Here is a 14,431-nt window from a genome sequence, read left to right as displayed (position 1 = left end):
ACTGCTAAATTATCCACAAGTTCACTCCTCTCCCTTTCAGCTTTTTCCTCCTCCCCCTCCCCCTCCCCCTCTGCTTTTCCTCGCTTTTCTTTCTTTCTATTCTCTCCAAAAACCAAAATATTCCTCCTGTCCCAAGGCCTGATTTCTGTTATCCATTCCTTGTGCTCTTTCTTCAGCTTCTCCTTTTACTCTGGAATTTTTTCTTTCATCTCACCATCAAGTGCTTCTAAATCATTATCGCACTCCACATTTCTGCCTGCAACTTATCTACTTTGCCTTGTAAAATCCTCAATACCTCCTCCCTAGTAGCTCCTTGCAGTATCGACAGTGCTGCTACCTGTGGTACTGACCTCAACATGACTATCTCCTATCAATTACACAATTGTAAACAAGGAAAGAAAACCCACTTAAAACTGCTATCCTAACACTTCTCACTACCTGACACGCTTAAATACTGAGTCATATTTCTTGCTTCGCATGAAACGAAATCAAATTGTGAAAACACTTAACAGTAACACTATCGTGTTACTCCCTACCATAACTTAGTCACTTTTACCTGAGTGGGTGCTCATACTTCTTATTATACACTGAAACAATGACTGAACTTAGCCTCACCTCCCAAATCACTATTCGTGGTTAACAGCGTATATAGAACTATACAAAGAACCACATGTCTTGCTCATGACAGCCACACAACAAATGTCAACCACATGAAAACTAACATTTGTATTTATGCCTCTTCAAAAAATACCATCCATGTTCCCCTGTCACACACTGAACTTAAACATGATAACCTTGTAATCAAACAAAAACTGCACCCACCCCACAATGAAAATATTGTAGGCATTGTTGCTCCTTCTACTCTCACCAAACAGCTTGGTGTCAGGATCAAAGATCTCCAGCTGACATCACTCTGAAGGATGCGGTGATGAGTGGTGGCCTGGTGGGCCTAATGAAAACACTTTTGACAGTAAGGAATAATTTTTATTGACTTCCATATGTGACATAGTGAGCCAACCACTCCTCTCTCTGCTGCCCATGGTCAGTGCTGATGTATGAGCAGCAGCTTCTGTCCTGGCTGCTGAGCTGACAACTGATAGTCACGAAGTAGTTGAAGTTAAGGAATTCTGCAAACTAGGCAGTAAAATAGCAAATGGTGGATGGAGCAAGGAGTACATTAAAAGCAGACTAGCAATGGAAAAACGGGCTTTCCTGGCCAAGAAAAGTCTACTAGTACCAAACATAGGTCTCAATTTGAGGAAGAAATTTCTGAGAATTTATGTCTGGAGCACAGCATTGTATGGTAGTGAAACATAGACTGTTGGAAAACAGGAATCGATGCATTTGAGGCGATCCATTTGAGATGTGGTGCTACAGATGAGTGGTGAAAATTAAGTGGACTGATAAGGTAAGGAATGAGTAGGCTGTGCACAGAATCGGAGAGGAAAGAAATATGTGGAAAACACTGATAACACGAAGGGACAGGGTGGTATGAAATCTGTTAGGACATGAGAGAATGACTTCTATGGTACTGGAGGGAGCTGTAGAGGACGACAGAGATTGGAATACATCCAGCAAATATTTGAGGACATGAGGAATTCGTGGCGGGCCCCATCAAACCAATCGGAAGACTGATGACCTCCTCCCCCTGCACACACACACACACACACACACACACACACACACACACACACACACCACCACCACCACCACCACCACCAAAAAAATGCTGAATTCAACTTCATGGACGAACTTCTTGATTTATTATCAATGCATGATACAACTACACTCAGTGACATATTTCCTTGCTTAGGAGACATTATTGACAAATATGACATTTGTGGGGGAAATTTTCATTGATTGCAGCAGATGGAGTGCTGCAATGGTTGGTCAAAAGCTTGGTGTCATTACTTTGATAAGGAACAAGGTGAAAAAAGTGAGTATCCTTCAGGGAACCCCAGCAATACACTGCATTCTACTGTACATCGTATGAATTTCCTTGCAAAATGTGTCAAAGTAAGTGATGTCATGGACATTGTTGTAAACAGTTAATAAGCTGAGATTGCATGGTTTGGGACATCAGCAGGTGAAATCTTTCCAGGCAGAGATGGGGTGTGATTGTGTGATGTGCCAAATTTTTGTAGACTATGCTGATTGTGCAAGGTGTTTTAAGGCTTATGTAAAGACATAGCATTATACATAGACATGAAAGGAATTCTAGTAAAAGAGTTAAATTACCTCTAGTGTAAACTTTGGATAAAAGAACTTTCAAAAACTTTTTAAATATTGCACCAGTTATAAAAGAAAAAAATATTGAATAGGAGACATTGATTGAACATTTTGAGAAATTTAGTACTGTTATATGGGCTCGGATCATGTATACAAAACTTTAATAGTAGATTTAAAGTCTTAAATTGCTTTGAACTTGATTTTAGCGTTCTTGCAACTTGTTATGCAGTGGCCGATGAAAGTTTGCTTTCCGAAATTAAGTTGGAGCTCATTGACTTTCAGTGTAGTTGTGTGTTGGGGAGAGGTTCAACACTGCAGAAAATACTGAAATGTTTTACAAGAACTTTCCTCGAGAACAGTTTCTGCAGCTGTTTTAAATAGCTGCTTGAGTCTGCAGTATTTTGGGACCACATATTTGTGTTAAAGTATTTTTTCAGCACTGAAATTAACAAAATTGGATCTTGGGAATAGTTTTACTGATGTTCATGTGATTGGAGCAATGCATGTAATAACCAGTCATCTCACTGCAGACATAAAGATGCTAGTGAAAAAAACATTTAAAGACAAAAGTAGAGTGATGAAAATAGATGTTTCTTTCTTTTTCATAAGTAGTAGGCCAGCTCCAAACTTAACACTTCTCAATAAGATTATGTGATAGATGTTTGATTTTAAAAAATCATGCATTCTCTGCTTACACTTTGTCTCTATTGTATTTGCGAGCAGGAAATTAAGCCAATGAGAGCAGAATGTTATTCTCTTTTTGTTGATTCTTTTTTGTACCACCGCAGCCCTCTCCTCCACCCTCCCTGATCCGTTGTAGGGAAGCAGCCTACTCACGCCGTATAAAATTCACATCAGTCTTTCCATTGTGTGCCAGCCAGTCCGCTGTAACTAGCTCTGACGTCATAAATGTTGCGCAATACTTTAAAATGAAGTAAATAACCTGAAATGTTTCTAGCATGTCAGGAGTAATACTGAATCAGTATGTGTTGAATATCAGTTCAATAACATCAACTGCTTTCGAAATTTGGACGTTTTTCTGTAAAAATCAGTGGCGCAACAGAAAAGAGCTAGAAACTTAAAAATTTATATTTAGATTCCTTTTGCATAATAATTTAGTAGAAACAGTATTCTGGATCTCATAAATTAAAATTTTACTTGAAATTCATGATTTTCTGGTTTTTGTCTTAAAAATTAAGGAAGCAATATGGATTAAGTAGGTGAATAAATAAAGCTAGGATGTTTAAATTTAAGTAGAAGGTAGATCCACTATAATCATAAAGATGTAAGAAGTTTCAACTGAATAACTAGAAAACTATAGCGATAGCGTGTCTCCAAAGGGCAAGTTCAGAGCTCGTCTACTGCGTGTAGTGTAATTAAATTAATTCTCTCGCCCAAAATATTGGACAGAGCCACGTCAGACTTTTATTATGATTACTTACCTGTGTGCTGATTGCACATTTAAATTGAGAGCTTCATTGGCCATCAGCAAAGGAAGCAATGATTTATTTGATAACTTAAAGTGGTGCATTACTAGCCCAGCAGCTAGTCGGGATAGCAAATTTAATCAGGCGTTCCCTTAGCCGCCCGCACCGCAGCTTTATATATAAGAACGCTGCATGAGGAAAAAAGGCCCCAGTTCTCTCCAGACGCTGATCAGCGCACCACCTGTGCCGGGAGTCGCGTCGCGTAGGTATCATTGCTATAAACAGCCTCGGATGCCGTAATAAGTTACTCGGGATATGCGTAACCATGAAATCATTTTCGAGTGAAGTGTTAATTCTGGGATGACTTTCATGATCTATCTTCAGTTTGCGTATGTTGTATTTTCACGTGGTGCCGCGGGACAGACATTCTACCATTATTTAGCGTGGCGTTTGATGAACATTATCATCAAATTATGATGAGCATTCACTTAAACATTTAATTTGAACAGTTATAGTTGCATCAGCGCATTAGACTCTGAACTGCTCGGGTAGTTGTATTGTGTGGATTCCTTTTGGTCTGTGAATTTCAGAATATAGTGAACATTTAGAGTGAATCTTTTTTGATTATGAATCCCAGACAATCTCCTAATTCCTCAGAGCTATAAGCTGTAGCTATAAGTGTATTTCTCAGATGAAGTGGGCACTAGGAATTCTAATTACAGGCTTCACGTTTTGCTAATCACTTTCTGGTTGCCAATATTGTAGTTAGAGAGCCAGTGTTGAGAACGGCAAACAACAGCATTAAATAAATCATAGGAACATTCCACATTTTAATAACAATATTTCCTCCCACCGCCCCACATATGGTGCATGTGCTGGGAAAGACATTCCACAAAACATTTATTTCTAACAATCAATTCCACCCGCTGCTCCACATCGTTCTTTAGTGAACTGAATGACAGGATTTTGAATTTTTCATACTGTTTGTATTTTCTGGCAACCTATGCAATTTATTACTTTGTGGGGCTGTAATACTCATTATAGCATTAGACAGTTGAGACTATCCTTTATCCCTTTGTTTGTCACTATTTCAAGCCTCTGTCAAACTGCAGACAGTCAACCGCTTTTCTGTCATCTGCTGGTGTTACTTGAACATGTGACCTGTCCTTAGTGGGTTTTTTTTCCTTCCCAAAACTGGAGAAATACATTCACATTCAGAAGAAAGTGGAACTTGAACTACAAACTGGTTACTCAGGCAGAAAATCAAAATTAAATCTCATTTACTGGCCGGCCGTGGTGGCTGAGCGGTTCTAGGCGCTTCAATCCAGAATGCCTCCGGCATGAATGTGTGTGATATCCTTAGGTTAGTTAGGTTTAAGTAGTTCTAAGTTCTACGGGACTGATGACCTCAGATGTCAAGTCCCATAGTGCTCAGAGCCATTCGAACCATTTTCTCATTCACTGGCAAACACTTGAAAACAAAATGACTATTACAACTTAATAAATGACGTGCAAAACCTTATGTGACAAGATGATTCATAAAAGCATGCATGTTAGTGTAAATACAATTGCTTTTCTTCATAACAGAATTCTTATAAGCTAACTATTACTACTTTTTCATTTGACGAAATTTTTGTGTAATGGAGGATTGATCTTTAAGGCTACACTTCCACAAATACTTTGCAGGTGTTATATTGTTTCATAAGTATTCACTGTATTGTCAAAGTCTAATAATTATGGCAATGGAAAAAACACTAAGATGATTACAAACTCGAGCATCAGCTGTCAGTCATGTATTGTCTTCAGTCCTGGTCACGAGTAAGGGAATGCAAGCTGTGCATGCATCATGCCTGCATGGCAGTACATATGTCTACAGCACATGGGGGCAGCTCATACGTCCAGCCCTGATGTAAATGATATTGGGAGCTAGGCATGTATAGGGTAATGGCAGAAGTGGATTTCATGACTCACTCCAGAATGAGTCTGTTGTCACCAATCACTAATAATAATAATAATAATAATAATAATAATAATAATAATAAGTAGATCACATCACAAGCGGGTGTACAATACTAGCAAATACAGAATACACCAGAAGACACGACAATGTAGCAAAAATAATACATCAACAACTTGCCATACAACATAAACTAATAAAACAACACGTTCTCACATAAAAGTGTGCACCACAAAATGTACTGGAGAATGGTGAATACAAATGATACTGGAACAGAACCATTATAACAGATAAAACACCACCACATAACAAACCTGACATCATACTCATCAGTAAAAAGAAGAAATTAACACAACGAATCGAAATATCCATACCCAATACCACAAATATACAGAAGATAACAGGAGAAAAAATTGAAAAATACATCCAGCTGGCTGAGGAAGTCAAGGACATGTGGCATCAGGATAAAGTTGACATTATACCAATTATACTATCAACTATAGGAGTCATACCACACAATATCAACCAGTACATCAACGCAATACAGCTGCATCCAAACACATATATATACAACTACAGAAATCTGTAATTATTGATACATGTTCAATTACCCGAAAGTTCCTAAACGCAATGTAACATATACCGTACAGTTAAAAGGACGTCATGCTTGATCAAGGTCCGCATCACTCTCCATTTTTAACCAGACATAACGCCTGAGAAAGGAAAGAAATAATAATAACAATAACAACAATAATAACAACAACAACAACTGAAAGAAATGGCATCATAAGTGAACTACTGGCAACATCTTTTCAGGTAACTGATACCACAACATTTAATGATACACTTCAAAGAAGGGTGCTAATCCTTATTTCTAAGTCAGCAGCAAGATTCCCGAAAATAACTAGATTTCTTTAGAAACATTGTGTGTATGGGATAAAAGCACACAGGCACCTGAAAGGAAGGGGGCATCTTTATGAGAAGATTGCAGAAGAAAATAGTGTGATATGCTGCAGCTGTAGTGGTGGAATAGAATTCTGTACATGGAGTTTTGTTTGAAATTTAGGAAACTAAGTGCGACAGATGTCTGCTATAGATTTGATGCACTGTTATTTAATTTGCTTACCCATGAGTGAACTTCAAGGCTGAACTGCAGTAAATTTCTTAACTAAAAATGTAAAACTTTTGTAACGTTGTAGATAACACATTAGTGAAAAATTCTTGGTTAACATGAAAGTAGGGATGGGAAATGAGAACATGTCTCAAGAATGCTTTAGTGCTTTACAAATAAAGCACACTTTCCAAGACTCTTGACAAGATCATCACACATCTTATATCGTGGTTATTTGTAGACTGAATTTGGCAAGAGGTCTAGATATATTGCCCAGTGATTCAGTAGGCTGAATGAAGCATAGAGGTTTGACCTACTCTTTTCATTGAAAAATGTTATGCGTGCAAGCTGGTATAAGATCTGCAGCATTGTATCATCCACCTCCCATACTCCGCCCTCCAATTACCAAATTGACAAATTCTTGCTGCGTCAGGTCTGTCTCATAAATTAATCCCTTCCTTCTTCAGTAATGCTGATATTTGCCTTATTGAATTTTTGTGTGATATAAAATTCTGAGAATTATCCAGAACATTGTACTGGTGTATTACAATGCTGCTTGTTACTGTGCATCGCCCCACCCCTCACCTTCTTATGTGCACACCACCACAGTAACAGAGAAAATAATTGCACAGATACTTTGTCAGGAATTATTATATTTTGAAAAAGCTTTTCAGTCATCTCCAACTAAATTTGTATCAGCAGTTCTGAGAAACAAGGTAATGATTCACCTTGTGTTAATATTTCAAAAAAATATATGTGGATCTATGCTGCAGCATTCATTCGACTTTAGGACAGTGTAAAATTGAATTGAAAGAGAAGGTGGGCAAAGGATTCCATTCACCAAATTTATTTTCAACAGCCCTGGGGGAAGCTTTTGGATCTGTGAACTGGGAAAAGATGAAGGATTAAGTGTTAATGCAACATACCTGAACCTCCTTCATTTTTCTGATGACTTTTTAGTTTTAACAACTAAGGGAACAACTTAACCAAACAATTTTTAAATGAAGCCAGAAAATAAATTATAGTAACACTAAAATATTATTTGCTCAGCACATTGGGGGGAAATACAATTAACAGGGAAAAAAATCAAACCATTGATGAGTTTTTGTGACTAGGGTAGTTCAAGACGATGACTAGATGGAAAGGGAAAGACATAAACAGAAGATTGAAATAGGGTTCTTTTGGTAAACAAAGTTGAGTTTGCAGAATCAAGCTTTCGATGTGTGGAGAACACTATATATCCGTAGTATTTACTTAGACGCAAAATGCGGAACCATTCACAAAACTGAGGTTTTGATCAGTGAAACAGAGATGCGTCTTGAGGAAAGAGACAATAAAAAAAAAAGTAGACACACTGTAGTGGGAGGTGTAATTATGACTGTAATGGTTCCAAGACTTACCAAGCGGGAAAGCGCCGGCAGACAGGCACATGAACAAAACACACAAACACACACAAAGAATTACTAGCTTTCGCAACCGATGGTTGCTTCTTCAGGAAGAAGAGGGAAAGACGAAAGGATGTGGGTTTTAAGGGAGAGGGTAAGGAGTCATTCCAATCCCGGGAGCGGAAAGACTTCCCTTAGGGGAAAAAAAGGACAGGTGTACACACACACACACACACACACACACACACACACACACATATCCATCCGCACATACACAGACACATGTCTGCTTGTGTCTGTGTATGTGCGGATGGGTGTGTGTGTGTGTGTGTGTGTGTGTGTGTGTGTGTGTGTGTGTGTGTGCGCGCGCGATAGTGTACACCTGTCCTTTTTTTCCCCTAAGGGAAGTCTTTCCGCTCCCGGGATTGGAATGACTCCTTACCCTCTCCCTTAAAATCCACATCCTTTCGTCTTTCCCTCTCCTTCCTGAAGAAGCAAGCATTGGTTGCGAAAGCTAGTAATTCTGTGTGTGTGTTTTGTTCATGTGCCTGTCTGCCGGCGCTTTCCCGCTTGGTAAGTCTTGGAATCTTTGTTTTTAATATATTTTTCCCATGTGGAAGTTTCTTTCTATTTTATATGACTGTAATGGCAATGAAATGGAGGATACAACATGTAGCCATGCAAACAAATGGCAGATAAATGAAGTAAGTTCTATGCAGGATTGCAGAGACAAGAAAGGACTGAAAAGGTAGCCAGATGAAAGGAGCGTAGGTGTCATTGGAAAACATGTAGAAGCAGCAGGAATAGGTAAAGCTGAAGACCAAAATGACTGTAGAAATCCGGTGGTTTTCAGGCAGCAGTGAAAATTGAATGGCAGCAGCAGCAGCAGCTGTTGTTGTTGTTGATGATGATGATGATGATGATGATACCATCTCACATATAGTATACCATTAGTTTAATAATGACAGAAGGTTTATTTGTATGAACTAATTGCTTTCTCTTTCTTCACTATACTCTTCTTTTTAAAGATATACTTAATGATTTATTTGTTGAATGACTAAGTTATGTTATTGTAGTGATTTTTTGAGGCACATCAGTGAAACAAATTTCATTATATCACATTGCCCCAATAACACTTGCCATCTTGATGAATAGAAGTATGAATTGTTTTAAAGTAAGAGTGTTTAAGACAGCCTGATTAAGAATCAATTACAATGTGAGTATCCAAAAGTCTCAATAGTCATAACAGATAAGGTAGAAACCTTGTGTGGTACCTGTCAGAAAGAACATAATTATTCACTTCTTGTACTACACTGCTATGAATAAATGTTAGAGACAGTTGACATACATAGGACATGATAGGAAAAGAGAAAAAATGCCATTCAGTGAAAGCATAAATATATGTGACTTGGAACACTCTTGTAAAACGGTCATGTCAGTATTTAAATATCCTTTCTTAAGTTTGTTAATTGCTTCAATTAGTGACATTTGGTTCATGTAACTTATTTATAACTCTTATTTCAGAGCGTGAGTCACTTTCGAGTAAAGTACTAGCTGCTGAATCTCCATCTCAAGGCCGTGTTGTGCCAAACAATCAGAATTCAAGATACATTGTAAGTGGAAATACACGTCCAATTCCTCCAGATCAGTTGAAGTGCAACATACTGAAAGGTAAATACATACTCTGAAAATTATCTTAAAAAGAAAAGCTGCAAAAAGTAGCAGTAATCACAAAAGTAGTACATCACACAAGGACTGTCAGAAACATGAACATTTGTAAGCTTTATATGTTTAAGTTGCTTCTGTTTTGCCACAAATAGAGTAATGAACAAAAGAAAAACATGGAAACTGACATACATGACAGTGGAAAGATAAAGTTGGGCCTCGCGTCGAGGGAAGCTTCAAGGTACAGTTTATGAGAAAGAGAGAGAGAGACTTCTGAAGCAGGAATCATTAACTCTGAAGCAACACCACTCGCTGTTGACTTTTTGGATTTTGCTGTTATTCAATTATGTTTTTGACTGTTCATTATTTTTCTATCATTGTTGTAGCATATAATGTAGACAATGTAGTGTTCGTCTTCCCCCCCCCCCCCCCCCCCCCCCCCGCCCCTCCCCAGTAAAAAATAAATAAAAATGTAAACATAAAAAAGTGCTTATATATGTCAACTCTGCACTTTGCCTTACAGTAAAAAGTTAAACGTTAACATTTTCGGCATCTGTATTAGACAAAGAGAGGAGAGTGTGATGGTGAGGGGGAGGGAGGGGAGGTACGTATGAGGATGAAGGAGCATCAAGGTGAAGAAATGATAATGAAAGATTGCTAAATCAAAATCGTAGAAGTAGCTTTTGATGTCGGCATATCATTGTGAAGTGGTTTCTAATGTAGCTTACAAAGGTTTTTCTGCATACTAATCTTTTGTGTTTCCTGAAATGATACTTTTAAATAAATAAAACTGCATTTTGTCACTCACAAAATAAAACTGTGAACTGAATTCCCTGGCCTCAGAGCTGTTGAGAAGTCAGTGACAGCAATTTGTAGTCATGATGTTATTTTATTTGTAAAATAAATTATCTTAATAGCATTCTTGAATATTACCTGTAATTCCTTGAGTTTGTCCAGATTTTAGCTCTAATATTCAACCACTCCAGCAATATGGAAACCATATAAGAGAATGGTGGCAGTAGTTTCGATGTAGTAGCTAGTTCCACAGGCAGCAACAGGGACTCCAGAGATTTCAGCAAACATTTCATGTGTGAATGGCTGTTTGTCTGTTACAGGAAGTAAATACTCAACCCGCTAGCTGGATCGGCAGTTGTCGCTGAAGCCTCAATACACCGGTTCAAAAATACTACTGTTATCTCACTATCTAGATCTGGACTTTGTTTTTGTAACTTTGATTGTGTGTGGTTGTGTTTAACACAATTCTGGCTGTGTTCATCGGTTCTGATCTGAGCTCATGTTACTTGCAGTTGTAACATTTGCTCACAACTGTTTTTCAGCTTAGCATGAATCTTGGTATGTTCATGTTATGTGGCTCAGGGCTGTGATCTGCCTAGTTTGTGTCTGGCTCTACTACAAAAGTAGCATCATCAACTTCACATTTAGGAGAGGCCCTATAACACTCTGCTTCCTGATTAAGCATTTTATGTTGCTTTCAGTTTCTAGGTTACCAGAAGACAGTTCTTAATTATTGATCTCATATGAGCATCAACTTTAAAAGTTGCTGTTGTTCCTCTACTGTAGTACAGATCTGTAATACAACACACAAAATATTGGAACTCTGTTATGTTATCAGCATGGCAGACACAGTTAAGAAGAAATAAAACAAGGTGTGATATAGTCAGATGAAGCACACTTACATAAATGCTCATAATTAACTGAAATCAACCATTCACCTTCCCTACTAAAATTCGTACGTGCTCGTTCCATTTTGAGAAGCTTTGTAGTGTTTACACGTAGATATTTAATCCATATGACTGTGTCAAGCAGCACACTACTAATCAAAAGACGTAATTGTGGAAAAAGTGAAAGAATGATAATGAAAGATTGCTAACTCAAAATCGTAGAAGTAGCTTTTGATGTCGGCATATCAATTTGCTCATACCACGAAATCTTTCAGATGTTTTGTGACATTTTTTTCAAAACTCAATTTTAAACAAAACCAGCAGTGAATGCAAGCTGCTCAAGTCAGTAAATGAAGTGAATAATGATACAGAACTACTGAAACAGGCCACAATAGACGATGAAACATGAGTTGACAGATATGATGTTGAAAATAAGAATCAGTCGATCCAGTGGAAGCAATCTGGATCGCCAAGATCGGAAACAGCTTGACAAGTGCAGTCAAGTGTGCAGGCTATGCTCACATTCTTCTGTTTTAACGATATGGTGCATGATGAGTTCTTGCCATAAGGTGAAACGAACAAGAAGGGAACTGCTTGAAAGTTCAATGCCATTTGTGGGAAGCGATCTGGGAAAAAGTCCAGATGTGTGACAGAATAATTCACGCTTTTGCACCACAATAATACACCAGCTCACACTTTGTTGTGTGTTCATGAATTTCTGGCCAAAAACAATGCTATAATGATGCCCTAGCCTCCACATTTGTTCCATGTGACTTTTTATGTTCCAAAAAGTAAAGAAAACCACAAAAGGCAGTCTTTCATAGGCATAGATGAGATATTTCCTTACTTGTATCAAGTATTTGCATCACCAGTCAATTACATCAATTCTCTCTATCAGAATTTTTTTTTACAGACCTCTTCCATAAAAATCCCATTTCACACAGTGTCTGATGTGAAACATTTTTCTGCCCAGGAGAAAGGATTGTTTCGTTTTTCAGTGTTAAGTAATTTGCATAATACTTGCACTAATTTTTGGTTTATGTAAAAGTTCTCCATCATTTGTCAAATTACTGATTTTGTGAAGCTGTCAGTAATGATAGGTTTCCTCCCAAAATTCGTAGCACTCTTTCTTGGTGATTTTTGCAAACCATATGGCTTATTTTTACATTCCTTTCTGGTCCATCATGTTGTGGTAATACTGATTTTTGTATAAAACAACTGCGCAATAACAGGGTGTATATGACCCAGGTCAACCATAAGATGTGGGAAAAGCCCGAGAATTTTTTCATCTGGGGAAAAAACTGGGAAAAACCTGGGAATTTTTCATTGTTTTAGTTTTCAATTAAATTCTTGTAATTTTGACTGGTAGGAACTAATTGTCTTAACAAAAGGTATTACTGTATCTCACTACTGCAGCAATAAAACATGAACAGGGGGGGGGGGGGGGGGGGGGGGGGAGTTGAAAATGCAAATGTGCCATATACAACAACAAAACACGGTGCTTATACTAGCATCATCGGCCAACAGCAAAATGTGTCAAAGGCTATAGGAAGACTTGGTGGAATAACAATTTGGAAACGCAAAGAAAACAGGTACGGAGACTGTTTAATATTGCGAGACATAAAGGGCAATGGGCTCAATATTGTGAGGCCCTTGTCAGCTACAATCTTGCAACAAGACAAGCAAAGGAGGCATCCTGGAAGGCATTCTGTGAGGAAGTGGAAGGCACGGCTGCACAAGCCAGACTTCACAAGATTCTCATTAGAGTACCAACTAATCCAGGAGGTACGCTGAGGAAGGAGGATGGGGAGTATACAAAGACAGCAATGAGAGGCTGGAATTGCTCCTCAAAACTCATCGAGGAACTAAATTCCAGACAATGCTTCTGCCAAGGATACGCAGGTGACCTTGTCATAGTAATACTTGGCAGATTCACTGACACAGTCAGGAATATGGCTCAAGGAGGGCTGGACATTGTGCAAAAATGCTGCATTAAACAGGATCTGAGAGTTAATCCTATGAAGACTGTTGTGGTGCCATTTACGAAGAGACATATTCAGCATGCAAGTTGGAATCTAAAGCTCTTCGATGAAACTCTACCTGTGAAGGGGACAGTGAAATATCTAGGGGTAACCTTGGACGAGAAGTTAACTTGGACCCCTCATATTAAGAGTATCTGCTCGAAGGCAAAAAGCACTTTAGTGAATACGAGGCGGGCTTGTGGCAAAAACTGGGGCCTAAGCGCCAGGGGTATGCACTGCATATACACCACAGTGGTTAGACCTAGGATTTCTTATGGGGTCGTAGTGTGGTGGAAGAAGGTAGAACAGCGGGTTGCTACTAAAGAGCTTGCTAAGGTGCAGAGATTGGCCTGCTTAGCAATAACGGGCGGAATTAGCAGCACACCTAACGCTGGAATGGAACCCATACTGGATATGCCTCCACTTCACCCTCGAGTTAAGATGAAGGCAGCAGCTGGGGCATACAGACTTAAAACTGGCCAAAACTGGGTCTCATACAGATATCCAGAATCACACACTAACATAATGAGTGAGGTAAATATAGGTATGGCTGGGGAAATGCCCGCTGACTATATAGTAACTCCCAACTGCTTCGACAAGCCTTACAACATAATAATTGGAAGTTGGGAGCAGTGGGAGAAAACAGTTCGACACCGTACAGGGGACATCGTTTGGCTCACCGATGGGTCGAAAACAGATAAAGACGTTGGGGCTGGGTTGTACGGGGTTCAGCCAAGACTGGAGAGCATCATCTCTCTAGGGAAACTGGCCTCTGTCTTCCAAGCTGAAATTCCTGCAGTCAGGGCATGTGTGAAGGAGAATTTGAGTAGGTGCTACAATGACCGTAATATCTATATCTATTCAGACAGCCAGGCAGCCTGAAATCATTGGCAGCTCCTGCAACAAGATCTAAGATTGTTGCAGATTGCCACAGGGCTCTGGTGGAGCTAAGGG

The 14,431-nt window shown here is 38.8% G+C and overlaps 1 protein-coding gene across 1 annotated transcript in view; it reads left to right on the top strand.

Annotated features, from left to right (window-relative positions):
• Window positions 1-14,431, top strand: part of LOC126299519 (band 4.1-like protein 5) — a 145,623-nt gene that overhangs the window by 107,119 nt on the left and 24,073 nt on the right. Inside the window, exon 13 of the mRNA XM_049991486.1 lies at window positions 9,634-9,780. Coding sequence (XP_049847443.1) covers window positions 9,634-9,780 — 147 coding nt within the window. The remainder of the gene's footprint in view (window positions 1-9,633; window positions 9,781-14,431) is intronic.

Source organism: Schistocerca gregaria, chromosome X, assembly GCF_023897955.1.
Source record: "Schistocerca gregaria isolate iqSchGreg1 chromosome X, iqSchGreg1.2, whole genome shotgun sequence".
Taxonomy (NCBI): Eukaryota; Metazoa; Arthropoda; class Insecta; order Orthoptera; family Acrididae; genus Schistocerca; species Schistocerca gregaria.
This window is presented reverse-complemented; position numbering and strand designations above follow the sequence as displayed.